The sequence below is a fragment of the Heptranchias perlo genome, chromosome 7 (genome assembly GCF_035084215.1).
Source record: "Heptranchias perlo isolate sHepPer1 chromosome 7, sHepPer1.hap1, whole genome shotgun sequence".
NCBI lineage: Eukaryota > Metazoa > Chordata > Chondrichthyes > Hexanchiformes > Hexanchidae > Heptranchias > Heptranchias perlo.
In genome coordinates this window covers 82,213,289-82,239,262 of record NC_090331.1, presented here as the reverse complement: position 1 = coordinate 82,239,262, position 25,974 = coordinate 82,213,289, and the positions used below count along the sequence as shown (strand labels likewise).

At 51.8% G+C, this 25,974-nt stretch overlaps 2 protein-coding genes across 2 annotated transcripts in view; both read right to left on the bottom strand.

Moving 5' to 3' along the window:
- LOC137323909 (caspase-8-like) overlaps positions 1-9,516 on the bottom strand; it is a 43,427-nt gene extending 33,911 nt beyond the window's left edge. The window contains exons 1-3 of the mRNA XM_067987988.1: positions 9,321-9,516; positions 7,069-7,400; positions 4,972-5,077 (exon numbers count right to left, since the gene is read on the bottom strand). Of these exons, the coding sequence (XP_067844089.1) occupies positions 4,972-5,077; positions 7,069-7,397 (435 nt within the window). The 5' untranslated portion in view covers positions 7,398-7,400; positions 9,321-9,516. The remainder of the gene's footprint in view (positions 1-4,971; positions 5,078-7,068; positions 7,401-9,320) is intronic.
- A 3,272-nt stretch (positions 9,517-12,788) lies between these two features.
- LOC137323910 (CASP8 and FADD-like apoptosis regulator) lies at positions 12,789-25,034 on the bottom strand. The gene is given in 6 exon segments (XM_067987989.1): positions 12,789-13,267; positions 15,924-16,194; positions 16,197-16,436; positions 20,920-20,998; positions 23,525-23,613; positions 24,940-25,034. Coding segments are annotated over 5 exon segments (729 nt in total). The 5' UTR covers positions 23,534-23,613; positions 24,940-25,034; the 3' UTR covers positions 12,789-13,137.
- Between the last annotated feature and the right edge of the window lie 940 nt (positions 25,035-25,974).

Sequence of the window (25,974 nt, the reverse complement as noted above, 5' to 3'; positions counted from 1 at the left end):
ACACACTGCCTCCCTCTAACCATCTCTCCCCAAGTCACAGACACTCCCTCCTTCCCTCCCTCTAACCACCTCTCCCCAATTCACAGACACTCCCTCCCTCCAACCACCCCTCCCCTATTCACAGACACTCCCTCCTTCCCTCCCTCTAACCACCCCTCCCCTATTCACAGACACTCCCTCCCTCTAACCATCTCTCCCCAATTCACAGACACTCCCTCCCTCTAACCACCTCTCCCCAATTCACAGACACTCCTCTCCCTCTAACCACCCCTCCCCAAGTCACAGACACTCCCTCCTTCCCTCCCTCTAACCACCCCTCCCCTATTCACAGACACTCCCTCCCTCTAACCACCCCTCCCCAATTCACAGACACTCCCTCCTTCCCTCCCTCTAACCACCCCTCCCCAATTGACAGACACTCCCTCCCTCTAACCACCCCTCCCCAATTGACAGACACTCCCTCCCTCTAACCATCTCTCCCCAATTCACAGACACTCCCTCCTTCTAACCACCTCTCCCAAATTCACAGACACTCCCTCCCTCTAACCACCCCTCCCCAATTGACAGACACTCCCTCCCTCTAACCATCTCTCCCCAATTCACAGACACTCCCTCCTTCTAACCACCTCTCCCAAATTCACAGACACTCCCTCCCTCTAACCACCCCTCCCCTATTCACAGACACGCCCTCCCTCTAACCACCTCTCCCCAATTCACAGACACTCCCTCCCTCTAACCACCCCTCCCCAAGTCACAGACACTCCCCTCCCTCTAACCACCCCTCCCCAAGTTACAGACACTCCCTCCTTCCCTCCTTCTAACCACCCCTCCCCTATTCAGACACGCCCTCCCTCTAACCACCCCTCCCCAAGTTACAGACACTCCCTCCTTCCCTCCCTCTAACCACCCCTCCCCAATTCACAGACACTCCCTCCCTCCCTCTAACCATCTCTCCCCTATTCACAGACACCCCCTCCCCAATTGACAGACACTCCCTCCCTCTAACCACCCCTCCCCAATTGACAGACACTCCCTCCCTCTAACCACCTCTCCCCAATTCAGACACTCCCTCCCTCTAACCACCTCTCCCCTATTCACAGACACTCCCTCCTTCTAACCACCTCTCCCAAATTCACAGACACTCCCTCCCTCTAACCACCCCTCCCCAAGTCACAGACACTCCCCTCCCTCTAACCACCCCTCCCCAAGTTACAGACACTCCCTCCTTCTAACAACCCCTCCCCAATTCACAGACACTCCCTCCCTCTAACCACCCCTCCCCAATTGACAGACACTCCCTCCCTCTAACCACCTCTCCCCTATTCACAGACACTCCCTCCCTCTAACCACCCCTCCCCAATTCACAGACACTCCCTCCTTCCCTCCCTCTAACCACCCCTCCCCTATTCACAGACACTCCCTCCCTCTAACCACCTCTCCCCAATTCACAGACACTCCCTCCCTCTAACCACCCCTCCCCAATTGACAGACACTCCCTCCCTCTAACCACCTCTCCCCTATTCACAGACACTCCCTCCCTCTAACCACCCCTCCCCAATTCACAGACACTCCCTCCTTCCCTCCCTCTAACCACCCCTCCCCTATTCACAGACACTCCCTCCCTCTAACCACCTCTCCCCTATTCACAGACTCTCCCTCCCGCTAACCACCCCTCCCCAATTCACAGACACTCCCTCCCTCTAACCACCCCTCCCCAATTCACAGACACTCCCTCCCTCTAACCACCCCTCCCCTATTCACAGACACTCCCTCCTTCTAACCACCCCTCCCCAATTCACAGACACTCCCTCCCTCTAACCACCCCTCCCCTATTCACAGACACTCCCTCCTTCTAACCACCCCTCCCCAATTCACAGACACTCCCTCCCTCTAACCACCCCTCCCCTATTCACAGACACTCCCTCCCTCTAACCACCCCTCCCCAATTCACAGACACCCCTCCCACTATCCATGCCACCCAATCAGAGATACTCCCTCCCTCTAACCATCTGCTCCCAATCCTGTGTAACACACTCTAATCTGTGTGTTAAATACAATGTAACAGAGGGTGGAGTCTGTTAAATGTTAGGATGACAACAACAACAGCAAGAACTTGCATTCATATGGTGCCTTAAAAAAATCACAAGGCGCTTCAGAAGTCTGCGGAAAATAGTCACAAAAGAGGAGATATTAGGAGAGGTGACCAAAGCTTGGTCCAAGAGACGGATTTAGGGAATGGTCTCAAAGGAGGAGAGGGACGTGGAGAAGTGGAGAGATTTAGAGAGGGAATTCCAGAGCATGAGGCCTAGACAGCTGAAGGCACGGCCGCCAACGGTGGAGCGAAGGGGAGGGGAGATGCAAAAGAGTTTGGTGGGGGAGAGTTGTAGAGCTGGAGGAGTTTACAGAGATAGGGAGTGGTGAGGTTATGAAGGGATTTAAACACGAGGATGAGTATTTTAAATTGGAGGATTTGGGGGACCGGAGTCAATGTAAATCAGATGCAATGGTCTCTGCCTCAACCACTCCCTGTGGCAAAGCACTTCATGCTCCAACAACCCTCGGTGTAAAGATATTTCTCCTATCCTTTCTTCTCACTCTCGGAGTCACAGTTTTAAATTGATAAATTGATTCATGGTCATAAGAGTCACCAACCGGAGGAAATTGTCTTTCCCCATTCACTCTAACAAAACCCTTATTTTTAAAAACCTCAATTAAATCTCCTCTTACCTTTCTCTGCTCCAGTGGAAATAGTCCCAGTATCTCCAGTCTTTCCTCATAACTATAGTTTCTCATCCTTGGCCTCATCCTGGTGAATCTATGCTGTACGCTCTCTATGGTTTTAATATCCTTTCTATACTGGGGCTCCTAAAACTGTACACAGTACTCTAACTGTGGCCTAACCAATGATTAATATAAATATGTTATTTTTTCTTAACTCTTGTACTCTCTGCCCCTATTTGAAAAACCCTAACTGTTGTTGCCCTTTTTATGGCTTTATCTTCCTGCACTCACACTTTCAGGGAATTATATATTTGGACCCCTGGTCTCTCTGTTCATCCACACCCTTCAGTGTCTTTCCATTTAGTGTACACTCCCATTCCTTGTTTTTCCTCCTACATGTATTACCTCACATTTCACATTAAATTGCATCTGCTACCTGACTCTCCCATTCCACTAACCCGTCTGTCTTCCTGAAATCTTATTCACTGAAATGATCCCAGAGAGGAGAGGCTTTAGTTATGAGGACAGACCAGAGAAACTTAGATGGACAAATAGAGTCTTCAGCACAGAAACAGGCCATTCAGCCCAACTGGTCTATGCTGGTGTTTATGCTCCATCCGAGTCTCCTTCTGCCCCTCTTCATTTAATCCCATCAACATATCCTTCTAAAGCTGTTTTCATTAGAACAGAAAAGGTTAAGAAAAGATCTGATTGAGGGGTTCAGAATTATGAGAGGTTTTGACTAGGTAAATCAGGAAAAAAACTATTTCCACTCTTTGGTGAGTCATTAACTAGATGGCGTCAATTTAAGATCATCACCAAAAGATCAAAGGGAGAGTTAGGAGAATTTTTTTCATACCGAGGGTTGTGAGGACATGGAATGTCTGGCCAGAAACAGTGGGGGAAGCAGAATCCAGAATCGCTTTTAAAAAGAAAATGAATAAATAATTTTAAAAGAAAAAAATAAATGGATATGGGGAAAGGCCAGGAGAATATCATTAACGGGTTAGCTCTTTCAGAGAGGGAGCACAAGAGTGATAGACCGATTGGCCTCCATCTGTGCTATAAAATTCTGTGTTATAGACTAGATAACACAGGCTGAAGTGTGTTAGACACCAAATACTGCGAAACTCAGGGCTCATGGGATTGGGGGTAATATATTAGCATGGATAGAGGATTGGTTAACAGGCAGAAAACAGAGAGTAGGGATAAACGGGTCATTTTCAGGTTGGCAGGCTGTAACTAGTGGGTGATGCAAGGATCAGTGCTTGGGCCTCAGCTATTTACAATCTATATTAATGACTTAGATGAAGAGACCGAGTGTAATGTATCCAAGTTTGCTGACGATACAAAGCTGGGTGGGAAAGTAAGCTGTGAGGAGGACGCAAAGAGATTGCAAAGGGATATTGACAGGTTAAGTGAATGGGCAAGGTGGCAGATGGAATATAATGTGGGAAAATGTGAGGTTATTCACTTTGGTAGGAAGAATAGAAAAACAGAATATTATTTCAATGGTGGGAAACTATTAAATGTCAGTGTTCAGAAAGGTTTAGGTTTACTTATACATGAAACACAAAAAGTTAGCATGCAGGTATAGCAAGCAAGTAGGAAGGCAAATGGCATGTTGGCCTTTATTGCAAGAGAGTTGGAGTACAAGAGTAAGGAAGTCTTAATACAATTGTACAGGGCTTTAGTGAGACCACACCTGGAGTACTGCGCACAGTCTTGATCTCCTTATCTAAGGAAGGATATACTTGCCTTAGAGACGGTGCAACAAAGGTTCACTAGATTGATTCCTGGGATGAGAGGGTTGTCCTATGAGGAGAGATTGAGTAGAATGGGCCTGTACTCTCTGGAGTTTAGAAGAATGAGAGGTGATCTCATTGAAACATATAAGATTTTGAGGGGCTTGACAGGGTAGAAGCTGAGAGATTGTTTCCCCAGGCTGGAGAGTCTAGAACTAGAGTCAGCCATTTAAGGCTGAGATGAGGAGGAATTTCTTCACTCAGAAGGTTGCGAATCTTTGGAATTCTCTACCCCAGAGGGCTGTGGATGCTCAGTCGTTGAGTATATTCAAGGCTGAGATAGATAGATTTTTAGGGGAATCAAAGGATATGGGGATCGGGCAGGAAAGTGAAGTTGAGGTTAAAGATCAGCCATGATCTGATTGAATGGCGGAGCAGGCTCGAGGGGCTGTATGGCCTACTCCTGCTCCTATTTCTTATGTTCTTATGAAACCATTATGCTCACCGTGATGTTCTCCAGTTTAGATTTGGACAGGTATTTGTGCAAGAAATGTTTCACAATCGCCAATTGCCGCGTAGTGATATCCTCCGATAGCTCAAACAAAAACTGTCTGCAATTAGAAGCAAGTTTATAACATAAAAGATCTCTCAGAAGCAGATACAAGTCAGGAACTGGGTGCAACCCAGTGTCAGGAGCAGGCTGAATTAAATGGAATCCCCTCCAATTCTCCAGAGGAGATAGCAAACTCAGCCCAAAACTACTGAACAATTAGAAAAACATTTCAAAAATGAAAGTGAAGGTACGTGTTGAAAACTTTCCATGGTGTGCTTACTGTCTCATCAAACACTCCCAGGGCAGGTACAGCACGGGTTAGATACAGAGTAAAGCTCCCTCTATACTGTCCCATCAAATACTCCTCCCCTCCCCTCCCTCCTCCTCCCTTCCCCCCTCTGTACTTGCTTAAAAACTTTAACTCTTTTAACATCTTCCAGTTCTGACGAAAGGTCTTTGACCTGAAACGTTAACGCTGTTTCTTTCTCCACAGATGCTGCCTGACTTGCTGAGCTTCTCTGGCACTTTCTGTTTTTATTTTTATTCAAGAGGATAGACAGGTTGGTGGCATGGGCGTAAATTTAACGCAGAAAAATGTGAGGTGATACATTTTGGTAGGAAGAATGAGGAGAGGCAATATAAACTAAAGGGCACAATTCTAAAAGGGGTACAGGAAGGTGGCAAGGAAGGTTGAGAAAGCGGTTAAAAAAGCATACGGGATCTTGGGCTTTATAAATAGAGGCATGGAGTACAAAAGTATGGACGTCATGATGAACCTTTATAAAACACTGGTTCGGCCACAACTGGAGTATTCTGTCCCGTTCTGGGCACCGCATTTTAGGAAAGATGTGAAAGCTTTCAAGAGGATGCAGAAGAGATTTACTAGAATGATTCCAGGGATGAGGGATTTTAGTTACGTGGATAGACTGGAGAAGCTGGGGTTGTTCTCCTTGGAACAGAGAAGGTTGAGTGGACACTTGATCGAGGTATTCAAAATCATGAAGGGTCTAGACAGAGTAGATAGAGAGAAACTGTTCCCATTGGTGGAAGGGCCAAAAACCAGAGGGCATAGATTTAAGGTGATTGGCAAAGGAATCAAAGGTGATATGAGGAAACATTTTTTTACACAGCGAGTGGTTAGGATCTGGAATGCACTGCCCGAGGGGGTGGTGGAGGCAGATTCAATCATGGCCTTCAAAAGGGAACTGGATAAGTACTTGAAAGGAAAAAAATTGAAGGGCTATGGGGATAGGGCAGGGGAATGGGACCAGCTGGATTGCTCTTGCATCGAGCTGGCATGGACACGATGGACCGAATGGCCTCCTTCCATGCTGTAACCTTTCTATGATTCTACACTGTGCCATCAAACATTCTCAGGGCATATACAGCACGGGTTACATATAGAGTTAAGCTCCCTCTACACTGTCCCATCAAACACTCCCAGGGCAGGTACACCACGGGTTAGAGACTGAGTAAAGCTCCCTCTACACTGTCCCGTCAAACACTCCCAGGGCAGGTACACCACGGGTTAGATACAAAGTAAAGCTCCCTCTACACTGATCGGTCAAACACTCCCAGGGCAGGTACAGCACGGGTTAGATACAGAGTAAAGCTCCCTCTACACAGTTCAATCAAACACTCCCAGTGCAGGAACAGCACCTGTTAGATATAGAGTAAGCTCCCATTGCATTGTCCCATTAAACACTCCCACGGCAGGTAAAAAAATATATTTAAATATTGTAACTAATATTAAACACCCATATTCACTCTGTTAATCAGATTTGACAGCGGTCCTGCTCCCCTCCCACAATCCGCAGCCCCATTGGGAGAGCCTGGTTGTCTAGTGGGATCAGCTCATTTGCAAATGAGTCCAGGAATAGCCACTGCTGCTAGCCGTGTGATTGACAGCTCTACTGGGAACCAGCAGGGAGCACCTGACCCAACATACCTTAGGCTGCCCCAGGATCTCCCCTTACTGCAAACCTCCTGAGGTGAATATAACAGAGGGCCGATGCAGGTCCAGTTGGCCCTATGTAAGGCCTTGCTCACCTGTATGACGAGATCCGTGCATTTCCTGGAACCGTCAGCTTCTTGCAGACCTGGTGTTTGTCGTAATTCATCCTCTTCAGGAGTCTGAACTGTTTGACCCGGTACAGCAGCTCAGCGACGAAGAAGCTGTCACTCGGCTGGAGGAGGCCCTGCTCCTGCAAAACGCTAAAGAGTCTGTGCCCGCTATCAGCACTGCCAAGCCGGTTACTGCTCACCAAATCTCGGCAAAGGAACTTCACAGCCTTCAGCTCATAGGAGCCCAGGTTGTCGCTGATGTTGTTGAGGAGGGCTAGGAAGTTCAAGTCAGTGAATTCCATCGCGTCTTCCATCGCCTGGAAGGGCAGAGAGTGCACGGGCATCAGAACCCCATTGCAGACCATGTAAACTGACCCCTCCCCTCCACTGCCCAAACTGACCCCTCCCCAAACAACCCCCTCCCTTCCCCAAACTCCCGTCTCCCCAAACAACCCCCTCCCCTCCTCTGCCCAAACTCCCGTCTCCCCAAACACCCCTTCACCCTTTCTATAACCCAGGGGTCACTGTGACCAGGAGCGGGAACCCTGGCTGATTTCCCCATCTCTAATCCAGGGGTCACTGGACACTGATCAGGAGCAGGAATCCAGCCTGATATCCCTCTCTCTAGTCCAGGGGTCAGGGGTCTCCCATCAGTAATCAGGAGCAGGAGCCAGTCTTATTCCCCTCTCTCTAACCCAGGGGTCTCTGGACACTGATCAGGAGCAGGAACCCTGGCTGATTTCCCCTCTCTCTAACCCAGGGGTCTCTGGACACTGATCAGGAGCAGGAACCCTGGCTGATTTCCCCTCTCTCTAACCCAGGGGTCACTGGACAGTGATCAGGAGCAGGAACCCTGGCTGACTTCCCCTCTCTCTAACCCAGGGGTCTCTGGACACTGATCAGGAGCAGGAACCAAGGCTGATTTCCTCACTCTCCAACCCAGGGGTCACTGGACAGTGATCAGGAGCAGGAACCAAGGCTGATTTCCCCTCTCTCTAACCAGGGGTCACTGGAGAGTGATCAGGAGCAGGAACCAAGGCTGACTTCCCCTCTCTCTCTAACCAGGGGTCACTGCAGAGTGATCAGGAGCAGGAATCTTGGCTGATTTCCCTATCCCTACCCAGGGTTCACTGGACAGTGATCGAGAGCAGGAACCCTGGCTGATTTCCCCCCTCTAACCCAGGGATCACTGGACAGTGAGCAGGAGCAGAAAACACTGGCTGATTTCCCCTCTGTCTACCCAGGGGACACTGGACAGTGATCGGGAGCAAGCCCCAGGCTGATTACCCCTTTCTCTAACCAAAGGGTCACTGGACAGTGATCAGGAGCAGGAACCTAGACTGATTTCCTCTCTCTACCCAGGGGTCACTGGACAGTGATTGGAAGTGGGGACCCAGGCTGATTTCCTCTGTCTCTAACCCAGGGTTCACCGGAGAGTGGTCAGGAGCGGGAACCCTGGCTGATTTCCCCATTCTATTATCCAGGGGTCACTGTGATCAGGAGCGGGAACCCTGGCTGATTTCCCCATTCTCTAACCCAGGGGTCACTGGAGAGTGACGAGGCGCAGGAACACTGCCTGATGTCCTCCCTCTCTAACCCAGGGGTTACCGGACAGTGATCAGGAGCAGGAACTCAGGCTAATATCCCCTCTCCCTGCCCAGGGGTCACCCAACAGTGAGCAGGAGCAGGGAACCTGACTGATTTCCCATCTCAATGACTCAGGGGTCACTGGACAGTGATTGGGAACGGGGACCCAGGCTGATATCCCTTCTCTCTACCCTGGGGTCACTGGCCAGTGATCAGGAGCAGGAAACCTGCCTGATTTCCCTATCCCTACCCAGGGTTCACTGGACAGTGATCGAGAGCAGGAACCCTGGCTGATTTCCCCCCTCTCTAACCCAGGGGTCACTGGACAGTGATCAGGAGCAGGAACCAAGGCTGATTTCCCCTCTCTCTAACCAGGGGTCTCTGGACACTGATCAGGAGCAGGAACCAAGGCTGATTTCCTCACTCTCTACCCAGGGGTCACTGGAGAGTGATCAGGAGCAGGAAACCTGCCTGATTCCCACCATCTCGGACTGTTACACTGTTGCTGGGGCCTGGGTTGGTTACACAGGCGGGGACACATTGTATCCCTGCGGGGAATGTGTCAGTGTCTGCGGGCCGTGGAACAGTCACTGATCCCGGCCCGGGTGCAATGTTTGAGCGGCGGACGGTGAGCGGTGAACGGCACTAACCTGGGAGGGGGGCCTGCGGGGGCTCCGGAGCGCCCGGGAACGGCTGAATGCGGCCTCGGGACTCGGCGGATGCGGGGCCGTCTGTTGTTCAACGCCAGAAAGCTGAGTCACTGCAGCGAGTTCTGGAAACCCCGGGAAATACCCGGCAAAGGTACACTCAACACCCGGCAAAGATACACTCAACAGCGGGCAAAGATACACTCAACACCCGGCAAACACCCCGGAAAACACCGGCAAAAATACACTCAACAGCGGGCAAATACACAGCAAAACCCAGGCGGCTCACCACCACCTTCTCAAGGGCAATTAGGGATGGGCAATAAATGCCGGCCTCGCCAGTGACGCCCACATCCCATGAACAAATAAAAAAAAACCCTGAAAACACCATGAGCACAGGCAATAGTACCCTAAACACTAAAGAAATTCCTGGGCTGCACCAGTGTCCAGAATTGTACCCAGTACTCCAGATGTGGCCATACTATGGCCCAGAATTGTACCCAGTACTCCAGATGTGGGGTACCAGTGCCTAGAATTGTACCCAGTACTCCAGATGTGGGGTACCAGTGCCTAGAATTGTACCCAGTACTCCAGATGTGGGGTACCAGTGCCTAGAATTGTACCCAGTACTCCAGATGTGGCCATACTATGGCCCAGAATTGTACCCAGTACTCCAGATGCCTAGAACCAAAAAATGCAACGAGGACAGTGACATAGAGTGCGAGTCCTCATAAATTGAACACGTTGAGCACTGTTCCCTCTAAACTGCGCGCGTATGCGACCGCACCAGCATTCTGTTGTGTGCCGCGCACTTCAGCAGTGTGTCCGCGCAACAAACCTGGGCCAGGAGGTGGATCTTCATATCCGGTGGAGCGGAGCTGGTGTTTGTAATTGGTGCAGGCCCTGGTTGTCCTTGTGGTGTGGGTCATGTGCAGCGGCTCCATGTTCCGATCCAGCTCTGTGCGCACCCCAGACCATGCAGAATGAGTTTGAGGTGGGTGTTTGAGGGGTCGTGCCTCTTTGTGGCTGGGCTGAGTGAGGCAGGGAGTGCACAGTGTGCATGACCAAACTGCTCCCTGCCTTACGTAGAGGCAGCCAAAACTCATGAGACTTGCAAAATGTACAATTGTAATGCAATAATTTTTTAAAAACCCTGCTGAGGATTTAATGGAGCCGGGGAGAGCTCTAATTAAACTGTTCGCTATCCCCAAATTCATACTGACTGATTTGACAGCTGTTTTCTATTTCTGACTCATTGAATCATAGAAGGTTACAGCATGGAAGGAGGCCATTCGGCCCATCGAGTCCACGCCCACTCTATGTACGAGCAATCCAGCTAGTCCCACAGCCCTGGACATTTTTTTCATTTCAAGTACTTATCCAGTTCCCTTTTGAAGGCCATCATTGAATCTGCCTCCACCACTCCCTCGGGCAGTGCATTCCCAATCCTAACCACTCGCTGTGTAAAAAAGTTTTTCCTCATATGCCCTTTGGTTCTTTTGCCAATCACCTTAAATCTATGCCCTCTGGTTCTTGACCCTTCCACCAATGGGAACAGTTTCTCTCTATCCACTCTGTCTAGACCCTTCATGATTTTGAATACCTCTATCAAATCGCCTCTCAACCTTCTCTGTTCCAAGCAGAACAATCCCAGCTTCTCCAGTCTATCCATGTAATTTAAGTCCCTCATCCCTGGAATCATTCTAGTAAATCTCTTCTGCACTCTCTCTAAAGCCTTCACATCCTTCCTAAAGTGCAGTGCCCAGAACTGGACACAATACTCCAGTTGTGGCCGAACCAGTGTTTTATAAAGGTTCATCAGGACTTCCTTGCTTTTATATTCTATGCCTCTATTTATAAAGCCCAGGACCCCGTATGCTTTTTTAACCGCTTTCTCAACCTGCTCTGCCACCTTCAACGATTTATGCACAATCACCCCCAGATCCCTCTGTTTAAAAGACTCAATTTAAAAATTCTGATTCAAACAGAAATAAATCTTGTGCAATCAGAGTCAGAGGGAAGTGGCTTCTGTGTTTGGTGAAATTGTTAAGTTAACTTCTTGCAATGCACTGGCTATTACAACGGCTATCAAAGGTTTCTACACTCTGAATCAGCTGGACATGATGAAAATGGTGATGTTCATTTCAGATGGTGCTTCTGTCATGCTGGGAAAAAACAATGGCGATGCCACACTGCTTAAGCAGTCCATTCCACATTTAGTAGAGCAACATTGCGATGGCAATCGAGAAGACTTGGGAAGTTTGATTGTTTCTTCATGCTCAAAGTACTGAACTGAGAACAATAACCCAGTTGCCGAGTATCGCCTGAAGAAGCTCTCAGGCTCTACTTACCGTATCACCATAGCTGCATTGAATGTTATTCTGTGTCAGCTAGCAGAATTGTGCAAATGCTTTCAGAAGAGCTATTTAACAACAATCGAAGTTGTACAGGTAACGACGGCCAAAATCCGCAGGATCTTGGCGAGAGAGTCTTCTGGTGCTAGACAGTGAAAAATCTAATTGCATCATGCACAAGAGATGAACCATTCAAGGGAGATTCCATTCTGACATTCGTATCCCTACCATGTGATCACCTGGAGAAAAGGTTCCCAGAAAATGAACTCAATGAACTGTCCGCGTTCGATTTTGCTTCATTTGCACTACAACAAATCAGCTATGAATTTGGCATTGAGAATATTGAAAAGCTGGTTGGCAAATACAGACAAATCCTGATCCTTGGTCAAGTAAAGTCTCCTGGGCAAAACATCATGGATGAGAAGAAGCCCATTGTGAGCCAATACAATGACTACAAGTACTTAATTGCAGAGAAGATTGAAACAAAGTCATTGAAAACATTTCAAGACATGGTAACGTTCACTCTACAAAATGTAGAAAGGTACAATGTGATCTCACAACTAGTGGATATATGTACAACGTTTCAAGCTCCAAGTGTTGATTGTGAGCGTGGCTTCAGTCTTATGAATAATATAAAAACGAAATCACGAAGCGGTCTGAAAGAAAATCACCTTGATATGCTCATGCGGATCAAATCTCATCTGTCAAGTGGTAGAGAAGTAAACCTGGACAAAATATATAAACACTGGAAGACAGGGAGAGACAGAAGAGAAAAATATCTAAACCAGAGACAAGTCACCCTATTCTCCATCATCTGGCCTGTCGTCTACAGACTCTGGGTCTCAATCAGGATGTCCCCATTCCTCTGGTGACAGTGATAACTTCTGAAATTTCTATAACCAGTTTTGCTTAATTAAAAATCCTTGACCGCTCACCTTGTTACAATTATCCATTATTTTGTACATTTGTTCTGTTTGTTATATATCCTGAATAATGTTTTCTAAAATGTTCTATTCAAAGTTGTGATTTTTTTTACGGTGGCGCACAAAGCCTTTATATTGTTGCACAAACCCAAATACATTCCGCACATGGCTGAAAAAAAGAGGGTACATTGACGTTGAGTAAAGTATTTTATTCACTGCTGAATGAGAAGTATGCTGAATTCTACGCTTTTGATAGCCCATAGCCTGAAGAGGGCACTGCCCCTAGATCCCTCCCTCCTGGCTCAGGATCCCTCTCCCTTGGCCTAGATCCCGCTCCCCCGGCCCCAATTCTCTTCTGAATAATCTGATGCCTCAAGCGTTCCACCTTTTCCTGCCAGGGCACCAGTGCTTCGAGACTGCTTGAGTAATGGTGAAATCCGGTTTTATATTGTGATCAGGCTATATGACCTTCCTGTTGAGCTTACAGTTTCTAGTCTCTGTCCTATCGACGATTATAGAATAATGGGAGGTCTGTGAGTGCCGTCAGGGGAAGATAAGCTTCTTCCTTAGGGTGTGTCGGAGGACCAGGGGTGCAGGTTTCTCGTGGGACAGTTGCTGGTTTCTCAGCATCATTTTTCTGTTCACCTCCGTTAGCATGGATATCAAATCGGAGCTGGAGAGAGAGCAGAAACATCCAGATCACAGACAGTGACAATCACTGCATGAACATCGGAATCATAAACTGTGAAAGTACAGAGACAGGCCATTGAATCAGTCTGTTACAGTACAGAGACAGGCCATTGAATCACAGTCTGTTACAGTACAGAGACAGGCCATTGAATCAGTCTGTTACAGTACAGAGACAGGCCATTGAATCACAGTCTGTTACAGTACAGAGACAGGCCATTGAATCAGTCTGTTACAGTACAGAGACAGGCCATTGAATCACAGTCTGTTACAGTACAGAGACAGGCCATTGAATCAGTCTGTTACTGTACAGAGACAGGCCATTGAATCACAGTCTGTTACAGTACAGAGACAGGCCATTGAATCAGTCTGTTACTGTACAGAAACAGGCCATTTTGCCTGTCAGTTTGTTGGTGTTCATCTCCACAGGAGATGAGCCATCCATTCTACTCCCAATCTCCTGCCTGCTCTCCCTACCCTTCAATGTTCCCCTTTCAAGCAACTATCTATTTTAAAAGTATTTGTGGACCCTACTTTAACAACAGTTTGCGGCAGGGGATTCTACATTCTAACCTCCCTCTGAGTGAAGACATTTTTTTCTAGCCTCCCCTTTAATTCTTTTTGTGATTATCTTGAATTTCTGCGCCTCTTGTTCCTGTCTCAATGACCGATGGAAACAACCCATCACTGTTCACCTCATCGTGAACCTTCAGAATCATCACATCATCCCTTAACCTTCTCCGCTCTAGTGAAAAAGACCGAACCACTCAAATCTCTCTTAATATCTGTAACCTCTCACCCTTGGTAACATCCTAATGAATATACCCTGTACCCTTTCCATTCATTGTTTTATATCCTTTCTGTAATGGGGCTCCCAAAACTGCACACAATTCTCCAACTGCAGCCTCCGCTCTTGTACAAGTTCAGCATGACCTCCCGCTTCTGCGTCCTGTGCTTCTAGACACAAAACCCAAGGATGCCCTTACCTTCCCACACCATCACCTTTAATGACCCGGATATCTGCAAACCAAGGGGCCTGAGGACAGGTTGCATAGACTAGGCTTTTATTCCCTTGAGTTTAGGAGGTGATCTGATCGAGATATTTAAAATATTAAAAGGATTTGATAGGGTAGACAGAGAAACAATTTCGTCTGGTGGGGGAGTCCAGAACAAGGGGGCATAACCTTAAAATTATAGTTAGCCTTTCAGGTGTGAAATCAGGAAGCAATTTTTTCACAAAGTGTAGTGGAAATCTTGAACTCTATCCCCCAAAAGGCTGTGGATGCTGAGGGACAGCTGAAATTTTCAAAACTGAGATCAATTGATATTTGTTGGGTAAGTCTATTGAGGGTTACAAAACCAAGACAGGTAAATGGAGTTGATACTGATCAGCTATAATCTAACTGAATGATGGAACAGGCTCGAGGGGCTGAATGGCCTACTCCTGTTCCTATGATCTCTCTGTTCCTCAACTCCATTTAACATTTCACCATTTAAAGTGTGTTTCTATTTTTACCTCAATGTATTACCTCACACTTTTCTACATTGGACCGTAGCTGCCCCCTTTCTGCCCGCCTGTCTACATCCACATTCAGTCTGTTCACAATCCCAGTCACAATTTGCCATACACATAGGGGTATAAATTCATATGCATCCAAACACGTAGGCGCAACTAGGAAGCGGAATTGGTTTGGGGCCTTCTTTATCATTAAATAGGCAGGCTGCCAGCCCTAATCGCGATATGGATTGTCAGTTCATCTCATGGGGGTGGGGTGGGATATTGGGGGTCCCTGACGCCATTTAAAGGCAGCCTGCACCTCTTAAAGGAGAGGTGCACTTAGGCTGCAGGCAACTGTCACTGAAAGTTTGTCACAAAAGCAGACAAAGGAGAAGAGACAAGGTTCTCAATCGCTGCTTTAGAGGTTGGCAGGAGGAGAGATGTCCTCTTCTCACCAGGAGGTAGCAATTTGCACAGGTGGCAGAGGGTGTCAGCACCAAGAGCATCGGCCCCAGGACATGGCTGCAATGTAAAAAGTTTAATGACCTGATCAGGGTTGCTAAGGTAAGACTCCTAACTCCGATCTCGCATCGGTCTCTGCGTAACACTGCACCACCTGAACTCCCAGCACTCACCACCCTCCCTCCCTCCCCCGAGTACCAACACTCTCCTCCATTCATTGCAGCACACTTCACCTCACCTCCTTCTGCTCCTAATGCCACACTCTGTGCTTTCTACTCTCCTCACTAGTATTTCCTTCACCTCTTCACAAGCTCGGCCATCCTTCATACACCAGCACTACTATTCGACTTTGATATGCACATCCTTAAAGCATCTCACTGGGCGGCCACTAACTCTCTCCCTTCCCTCTTTCTTTCAGGACAAGCTCACAAGCACTAGCAGGGAGGAGGCGAGGACAGGAGGAGGGAGAGCATCCATTCAGTCCTCTCACCACTTGAGGAAGAAGTCAAGGAGATCATGCGGATGGGTTGCTTCAGGGCATGGCGAGTGGTCAGGCTGGAGGACGAAACCTGCAGGGTTCTTGGCAATCTTACAATCTGTCCCTTCTCACCTTCACACACTAAGTTTACCTGCGGCGGGGGCTCGGGTTTTATCTGGTGTACCTGACGCCTCCAGTACTTACTCGTGTTGATGTTTCCGCAGACACTCTGACAGTATGCGCATGAAGGGTGATGGTTGTTGGGGCTCCCGAAGGAGCAGGCACTCAGAGACCTGGCAGCAACTCCACAGGATGTCCGCCTCGTGAGGAACCACTTCGTCCCAATCATTGCCATCGGCCTGAATCGCGTCTCCATTACTCCGAACATCGTCCATGTCTACTTCATCGTCAGAGACGGGCACGGCCCTGAGATAGTCCTGAACAAAGAACAGCCGGGGCTTCCCCAGCAGGGATGGCAGCTCTGCCCTTTGAAATACTGCTGGATTTGTTCAAAGGAAAGTCCTGGGCTGTTCCCATCGACCGCCAATATACAATCCAATGTCCCGCGGCTGATGATACAACACACGAAGCAGTCGAGGGCGGACAGATCCTCCCGCTCCGATGTTTCTCTCAGAATCTGATTTAGGTCATCCAGTTCGACGTACAGGTGGAGAAGGACCTGGAACTGCAGGGCTTCAAACGTCTCCTTTAATAAATCTGGGAAAATCAACCGAGAGCAAGGGGACAGAGTCAATACACAGGCAATGGGGGGGCGTTAATCACAGGCAATGGGGGGGCGTTAATACACAGGCAATGGGGGGGGCGTTAATACACAGGCAATGGGGGGGGCGTTAATACACAGGCAATGGGGGGGGCGTTAATACACAGGCAATGGGGGGGGCGTTAATACACAGGCAATGGGGGGGGCGTTAATACACAGGCCAATGGGGGGGGGCGTTAATACACAGGCAATGGGGGGGGCGTTAATACACAGGCAATGGGGGGGGCGTTAATACACAGGCAATGGGGGGGGGCGTTAATACACAGGCAATGGGGGGGGCGTTAATACACAGGCAATGGGGGGGGCGTTAATACACAGGCAATGGGGGGGGCGTTAATACACAGGCAATGGGGGGGGCGTTAATACACAGGCAATGGGGGGGGCGTTAATACACAGGCAAATGGGGGGGGGGGCGTTAATACACAGGCAATGGGGGGGGCGTTAATACACAGGCAATGGGGGGGGCGTTAATACACAGGCAATGGGGGGGCGTTAATACACAGGCAATGGGGGGGGCGTTAATACACAGGCAATGGGGGGGGGCGTTAATACACAGGCAATGGGGGGGGCGTTAATACACAGGCAATGGGGGGGGGCGTTAATACACAGGCAATGGGGGGGGGGCGTTAATACACAGGCAATGGGGGGGGCGTTAATACACAGGCAATGGGGGGGGCGTTAATACACAGGCAATGGGGGGGGCGTTAATACACAGGCAATGGGGGGGGGCGTTAATACACAGGCAATGGGGGGGGCGTTAATACACAGGCAATGGGGGGGGGGCGTTAATACACAGGCAATGGGAGGGGGGCGTTAATACACAGGCAATGGGGGGGGCGTTAATACACAGGCAATGGGGGGGGGCGTTAATACACAGGCAATGGGGGGGGGCGTTAATACACAGGCAATGGGGGGGGGCGTTAATACACAGCAATGGGGGGGGGGCGTTAATACACAGGCAATGGGGGGGCGTAATGGGATGGGGGGGGCGTTAATACACAGGCAATGGGGGGGGCGTTAATACACAGGCAATGGGGGGGGCGTTAATACACAGGCAATGGGGGGGCGTTAATACACAGGCAATGGGGGGGGCGTTAATACACAGGCAATGGTGGGGGGGCGTTAATACACAGGCAATGGGGGGGCGTTAATACACAGGCAATGGGGGGGCGTTAATACACAGGCAATGGGGGGGGCGTTAATACACAGGCAATGGGGGGGGCGTTAATACACAGGCAATGGGGGGGGGGGGCGTTAATACACAGGCAATGGGGGGGGGGGGCGTAATACACAGGCAATTGGGGGGGGCGTTAATACACAGGCAATGGGATGGGGGGGGCGTTAATACACAGGCAATGGGGGGGGCGTTAATACACAGGCAATGGGGGGGGGCGTTAATACACAGGCAATGGGGGGGGGCGTTAATACACAGGCAATGGGGGGGGGCGTTAATACACAGGCAATGGGGGGGGGGCGTTAATACACAGGCAATGGGGGGTAGGGGGGAAGATGGGGGGGCGTTAATACACAGGCAATGGGGGGGGCGTTAATACACAGGCAATGGGGGGGGGCGTTAATACACAGGCAATGGGGGGGGGCGTTAATACACAGGCAATGGGGGGGGCGTTAATACACAGGCAATGGGGGGGGCGTTAATACACAGGCAATGGGGGGGGCGTTAATACACAGGCAATGGGGGGGGCGTTAATACACAGGCAATGGGGGGGGCGTTAATACACAGGCAATGGGGGGGCGTTAATACACAGGCAATGGGGGGGGCGTTAATACACAGGCAATGGGGGGGGCGTTAATACACAGGCAATGGGGGGGGCGTTAATACACAGGCAATGGGGGGGGCGTTAATACACAGGCAATGGGGGGGGCGTTAATACACAGGCAATGGGGGGGGCGTTAATACACAGGCAATGGGGGGGGGCGTTAATACACAGGCAATGGGGGGGGGCGTTAATACACAGGCAATGGGGGGGGCGTTAATACACAGGCAATGGGGGGGGGCGTTAATACACAGGCAATGGGGGGGCGTTAATACACAGGCAATGGGGGGGGGCGTTAATACACAGGCAATGGGGGGGGCGTTAATACACAGGCAATGGGGGGGGCGTTAATACACAGGCAATGGGGGGGGCGTTAATACACAGGCAATGGGGGGGCGTTAATACACAGGCAATGGGGGGGGCGTTAATACACAGGCAATGGGGGGGGGGCGTTAATACACAGGCAATGGGGGGGCGTTAATACACAGGCAATGGGGGGGGCGTTAATACACAGGCAATGGGGGGGGCGTTTAATACACAGGCAATGTGGGGGGGCGTTAATACACAGGCAATGGGGGGGGGCGTTAATACACAGGCAATGGGGGGGCGTTAATACACAGGCAATGGGGGGGGCGTTAATACACAGGCAATGGGGGGGCGTTAATACACAGGCAATGGGGGGGCGTTAATACACAGGCAATGGGGGGGCGTTAATACACAGGCAATGGGGGGAGGGCGTTAATACACAGGCAATGGGGGGGCGTTAATACACAGGCAATGGGGGGGCGTTAATACACAGGCAATGGGGGGGCGTTAATACACAGGCAATGGGGGGGCGTTAATACACAGGCAATGGGGGGGGCGTTAATACACAGGCAATGGGGGGGCGGTAATACACAGGCAATGGGGGGGCGTTAATACACAGGCAATGGGGGGGCGTTAATACACAGGCAATGGGGGGGGCGTTAATACACAGGCAATGGGGGGGCGTTAATACACAGGCAATATGGGGGGGCGTTAATACACAGGCAATGGGGGGGCGTTAATACACAGGCAATGGGGGGGCGTTAATACACAGGCAATGGGGGGGGCGTTAATACACAGGCAATGGGGGGGCGTTAATACACAGGAATTGTGGGGGGGTTAATATACAGGAATTGTGGGGGGGGTTAATATACAGGAATGGGGGGTGGGGGTTAATATACAGGGAATGGGGGGGTGGGGTTAATACACAGGGAATGGGGGGTGGGGGTTAATACACAGAAAGGGAGTCAATATACCAGTGATGTGGCAATGAGGGAGGAGTCAATAGAGTGGAGCCTCCCTCATATACCATCTATTCCAACAGGGCCATGGAGGAAATGTCAATTTGTTTTGTATGTCCAGCTTTGGCCCACTACCCATCACATTACATCTGTATCCTCACTTCCCATCCCCTTGGAACGGCCCTCATCTTGGCACCTTCAAGTCCAAGGGGCACAGATTTGAGTGTATCTGGTGCACAACTGGCTTCGCCATCCATCCATCACCAGATCTGGCCGGACTACATCCAGCTCTGCCAGGCTTCATTCTCCTTTTCCAAGCCCGCTCACTATTCCATGATCATTCTGCAGGACAAAGGTCACTCCCAGCTGCTTTTTTCTACAACCAACTGCCTCCTTACCCCACTTCCCCACCCAATGCAACCCTGAACCCCCGTCTCTCTGCAGTTCCCCCCTATCTTCCCCCGGCCTCTCCAAGCTTATCTCATACACGTGAGCTATCTCTTGTTCCCTTGACCCACCATTTCCCCATCCAAGCCCCATGCTGGTAGACAGTCAATGATTTCCTCTCCTCAGATACTGTACCCATCTATCACCCCCTCCTCAAATAAACCCCATCTGTCCTATGTGACCCTGAGCTGAGCTTCCAACCCCATATTCTCTCCATCATAAAGACAGCCTACTTCCACCATCTCTGCCGCTGCCTCAGCTCATCTGCTGCTGAAACCCTCATCCATGCTTTTGTTACCTCCAGACTCGACTATTCCAATGCTCTCCTGGCCGGCCTCCCATCTTCTACTCTCCGTAAACTTCAGCTCATCCAAAACTCTGCTCCCCATATCCTAACCCACTCCAAATCCTGCTCACCCATCCTCGTCAACTTTACATTGCCTCCTATGGGCAACCCATTCTCCGACACACCCCAATTTAAAGTTTCCAACTAATTCCCTCCACGGCCTTGCCCCTCCCTCTGGAACTTCCTCCAGCCCAACATGCTGACCAGCAGCCTCCACTCTGCCAACACAAGCCTTTGCATCCTTTTCTCTCTCCTCTCCACCTTCAGCCATCTTGGCCCTACACCCTGGATTTCTCTCCCTAAACCCCTGGTCCTTTTCCTACCTCACTCCTCTCCTTCGAAAGCCATGAAACCAATTCTTGACCTGGCCTCGGATTACCTCCTAACCTTCTCCTTCCACCATTTGGTGTTCAGTTCTTGGCCTCTGAAGCACTTTGGGACATTTTATTACGTTGGAGGTGCTGAATAAGTACAGATTGTTGGTGAGAATGCCCAGCCTACCAGTCAGCCATCACCATCATCACAACACCCAGCGTTCATCACAGGCCGACTGGACTCCTGCGCAATCCAGGCTAGCGCAGCTTACCTGCATCATTTCCAATACAATCGATGATTAAACAGAGGCCCAAGGGGTTGCTCTGCATCCTGTACATCTCCAGCCCATTCTGTAACACAAAGCACAATGTTATAAAGAAATACAGCGCCTTCCACACCTCAGGACGTCACAAAGTGCTTCACAGCCAATTAATACTTTTGAAGTGTAGTCACTGTTGTAGGGAAATGTGAGGATCCACAAACAGCAATGAGATACATGACCAGATAATCTATTTTACTGATGTTGTTGAGGGACAAATGTTGGCCAGGACACTGGGGAGAACTCCCCTGCTCTTCTTCGAATTTTGCCATGGACCTGAGCCTGAGAGCAGACGGGGCCTCGGTTTAACGGTTCATCCGAAAGACGTCACCTCCGACAGTGCAGCAATCCCTCAGTACTGACTCCGGAGAGTGTCAGCCTGGATTTTATGCTCAACACTTTGGAGTGGGGCTTGAACCTATGACCTTGTGACTCAACAGGCGAGAGTGCTACCACCTTAAGGTCAGCGTGAGAAGACGGGAGCCTGTCAGCACAGAGTGCTGAGCCAGCACTGGACCGCCACACTGGAGAACAAACAGTGACCCTGATTCTCAGTGAGTGGTCAGATACCCCCAGTACAGCACTGCGTTTAACCAGGTAGATGTACACTGACCAATCCAGGCCCTGAGCTGCAGTCTCTAACTCACTTGGGGATGTTTTTTCTTCAGGCTTTGGCCAAGAGTTTGTGGGGTGGGGGTAGCTGCTCACCCAGCTTGTCTCCACTCAGTGTCCCGAGAGCTGTTGTGGAGATGGGGTGTCGGGGGAGGTACGAACGACTGATTCCCCACCTCTGGGGGGCTGACTCTCACTGGGGTACGGTCCTACGGTCACCAGCCAACTCGCCCACCCTGCCCAAGGACGCGTGAGCCTTGACAGGATAGTCAATGGTGATGGGGTGGTGGTGGGGGGGGGGGGGGAACAGTTCACAGCTGAGTCCAATCCTCTCCTCATCCAATATGCACAAGCATTGCTCACACACGCTGCAATCGTGATCTCCATGTGTAACCTCCCCCCCTGCCTGCCCCCACACTGTCCAGTGATCGATCTTCCTCCCTCCTGTGGGTGTTCTCCCCCCACCTCCCGTGCATGTCCTCCCTGGGCTCAATCCTTCTCCCAACAGCGGCCCCTGGTGTGTGTAACCTCCCCCCACCAACCCGTGCTCCCTCCTGATGTGTGTGACCCCCCCCACTCCGCCCGACGTGTGTGTGACCCCCCTCCGCCCGACGTGTGTGTGACCCCCCTCCGCCCGACGTGTGTGTGAACCCCCCCCCTCCGCCCGACGTGTGTGTGACCCCCCCCCTCCGCCCGACGTGTGTGTGACCCCCCCCCTCCGCCCGACGTGTGTGTGACCCCCCCCTCCGCCCGACGTGTGTGTGACCCCCCCCCTCCGCCCGACGTGTGTGTGAACCCCCCCCCTCCGCCCGACGTGTGTGTGAACCCCCCCCTCCGCCCGACGTGTGTGTGAACCCCCCCCTCCGCCCGACTGGTGTGACCCCCCCTCCGCCCGTGTGTGTGACCCCCCCCCTCCGCCCGACGTGTGTGTGACCCCCCCCCTCCGCCCGACGTGTGTGTGACCCCCCCCCTCCGCCCGACGTGTGTGTGACCCCCCCCCTCCGCCCGACGTGTGTGTGACCCCCCCCTCCGCCCGACGTGTGTGTGACCCCCCCCTCCGCCCGAAGTGTGTGTGACCCCCCCCCTCCGCCCGACGTGTGTGTGACCCCCCCCCTCCGCCCGTGTGTGTGAACCCCCCCCTCCGCCCGACGTGTGTGTGAAACCCCCCTCCGCCCGACGTGTGTGTGAAACCCCCCTCCGCCCGACGTGTGTGTGAACCCCCCCCTCCGCCCGACGCGTGTGATCCCCCCTCCGCCCGACGTGTGTGACACCCCCCTCCTCCGCCCGACGTGTGTGTGACCCCCCCCACCTCCGCCCGACGTGTGTGTGACCCCCCCCACCTCCGCCCGACGTGTGTGTGACCCCCCCCACCTCCGCCCGACGTGTGTGTGACCCCCCCCCCCTCCTCCGCCCGACGTGTGTGTGACCCCCCCCACCTCCGCCCGACGTGTGTGTGACCCCCCCACCTCCGCCCGACGTGTGTGTGACCCCCCCCCCGCTCCGCCCGTGTGTGTGACCCCCCCCCCTCCGCCCGACGTGTGTGTGACCCCCCCCTCCGCGTGTGTGACCCCCCCCTCCGCCCGTGTGTGTGAACCCCCCCCTCCGCCCGACGTGTGTGTGAAACCCCCCTCCGCCCGACGTGTGTGTGAAACCCCCCTCCGCCCGACGTGTGTGTGAACCCCCCCCTCCGCCCGACGCGTGTGATCCCCCCTCCGCCCGACGTGTGTGACCCCCCCCACCTCCCGCCCGACGTGTGTGTGAACCCCCCCTCCGCCCGACGTGTGTGTGACCCCCCCCCCCTCCGCCCTACGTGTGTGTGACCCCCCCCCTCCGCCCGACGTGTGTGTGATCCCCCCCCCCTCCGCCCGACGTGTGTGTGACCCCCCCCCTCCGCCCGACGTGTGTGTGACCTCCGCCCCCCCGTCCGATGTTCGTCTGCTGTTACCTGCTCCATCGCACACACTGTTCCTGGAGCAGGGGCTTGCGCCGTCTCGGGCACTGGTTCGCTCAGCGTCTCCGAATTATATTCTTCAGCTACAGAGTAAAAGCAGGCAGGGTGAGTGAGGCAACTAATCTCACTCCGTCATTAAACCTTCAGTTAATCCTCAACCTCCACATACAAATGAAGAAACAGCTAATGAGCAATAAAACCAGACCATGCGGTAGAAGGACGAGAAGTTTTCAGGAGAATCTGCTCCAAATCACTAGAGGCGGCAGTGTCTGAGCCCGTGTCTCCCATGTTCAAACGGAGAATGTGCTCCAACTTTCCCTGTTAGTTCCTGAGCAGTAACAGCAAAGATTCCAGCCCAGGTCAGCCCGTCTCTCAGTTTCATTCTCCTTTCTCAAATACTGCCCAATGGCCAAACATCATTTCAAAGCAGCTGCAGTTGGCCTCAGTGACCCTGGAACAGGGAGGGCAAAGTTCAGAAGAGGTCCCTGTTCCAGTCGCTATCCCGTGCCTCCCGCTGGGAGTTGGGCGAAGGCGTGATCGGGGTCTGCTGTGAGGCCTTCTGCTGTCTGCTGGTCTAGGAGGCAGCACTTTCGGGGGTGCGGGGTCTATCCAGCAGGAGACATCACCTAACCGTATCCTGACCCCAGATGCTACCTATTTCACTATAACCATAAATCTTTGCTCGGACCCTGAACACATCTCTGACTGTGACCGAACTCCAACCCTATCACTGTACATGACCCCAATGGGACCACCCTCACCCCCGATACATGCACAATGCCCCACCCTCAACAATAACTTGCATTTATAAAGCACCTTTAACGTAGTAAAATGTCCCAAAACCCTCTGGTACTGACCCTGACATGGTACGTCACAGCCCTGTGCTGAACAAGGCCAACCCCACATGGCGTTACCCTAGCCAGGATTAAACACCCAAATACTGGCAAAACAAACCTGGGCAAGAAGCAAAGAAAAAACACAAGCCATGTAAATGTGGCAGCCCCAGGGAAAGAGACCCGACCCTCCCACCCCACCCCACCCCAACCCAACCCTACCAAGTTCCTCCGACCGCACCCCACCAAGTTCCTCCGATCCCACCCACCCCACCCCAACCCTCCAACCCCACCAAGTTCCTCCGATCCCACCCCACCCCAACACAACCAACCCTCCAACCCCACCCCACCAGGCCCCTCCGTCCCTGCCCCCGCCACCCACCAGCATCTCCGACCCAGCCAACCCTTGGATTCCACCTGGCCCCTCCGACCCCAGCCGAACCTTAACATCTAAGCAATGCGTGACTCACACCCAAACTCTAACCATTACGCAGGAGTTGGTAAAACTTGGTAAAAGATGACTACTCATAGGCCGGGTACAGAGACTAGTATCAAAATTCAGTTTTCGTTACTTACACAAGGTCACTGACGTTTCGGGCAGTTTGTGTGAACGTGCTGTCTCAATAACTGACCTCTGCTGCAGTTTGCAAACACCGCCTGCAGATTGTTCACCTGCTGAAAGGTACACGAGAATGAGAGCAACGTAAAGATATGTAGAAAACCACCCCACGTACCGTGCCCGCCGGCACCCCACGTACCGTGCCCGCCGGCACCCCACGTACCGTGCCCGCCGGCACCCCACGTACCGTGCCCGCCGGCACCCCACTAACCCCAGGGAGCACAGGTCCTGGCGTGAATCACCCTCTAAATTATCAACGGACGAGTGAGGTTCAAAATATGAATGGAAGGTACAAGGGCAGGGCTGGGAGGCAGCAAAAAAAAATCATTTATTGAAAAAAACATTTCCAAGGCTCTGCTGGGTGAACACTGTTAATAACTGAGATTCCTACCCGAGCTTGCTCAAAATGTTCTGGGCCAAACCAGCGCTCCTGACATGGAACAGAAACTGGGATAACATTCTGATAGGCATCGGGTCTCCTCACGGAACAAACAGATACACCTGAGAATGAGAATGGACAGAGATCAAAATCAATGCTGCCACTAACGGCACGAATATCTGTAACTCCCTCTAACCAGTCTGACCCCCCCCCCCTCCCTTGCCCCCCCCCCTCCCCCCTCCCCTTGCCCCCCCCCCTCCCCTTGCCCCCCCTCCCTTGCCCCCCCCTCCCCTTGCCCCCCCCTCCCCTTGCCCCCCCCCCCTCCCCTTGCCCCCCCCCTCCCCCTCCCCTTGCCCCCCCCCCTCCCCCCTCCCCTTGCCCCCCCCCCTCCCCCCTCCCCTTGCCCCCCCCCCTCCCCCCTCCCCTTGCCCCCCCCCTCCCCCCTCCCCTTGCCCCCCCCCTCCCCAGTCTTTATTCGCACTCACCCATTTGTTTGTATTTTGAGATCTTCTTTCTCAGATCGATTCTCTGGATGTTCTGCAGACATTCTTCCACCACGTCTAAATTATTTACATCGAGCTTGCCGACTTTCTCCAATTCGACAACTAAATCA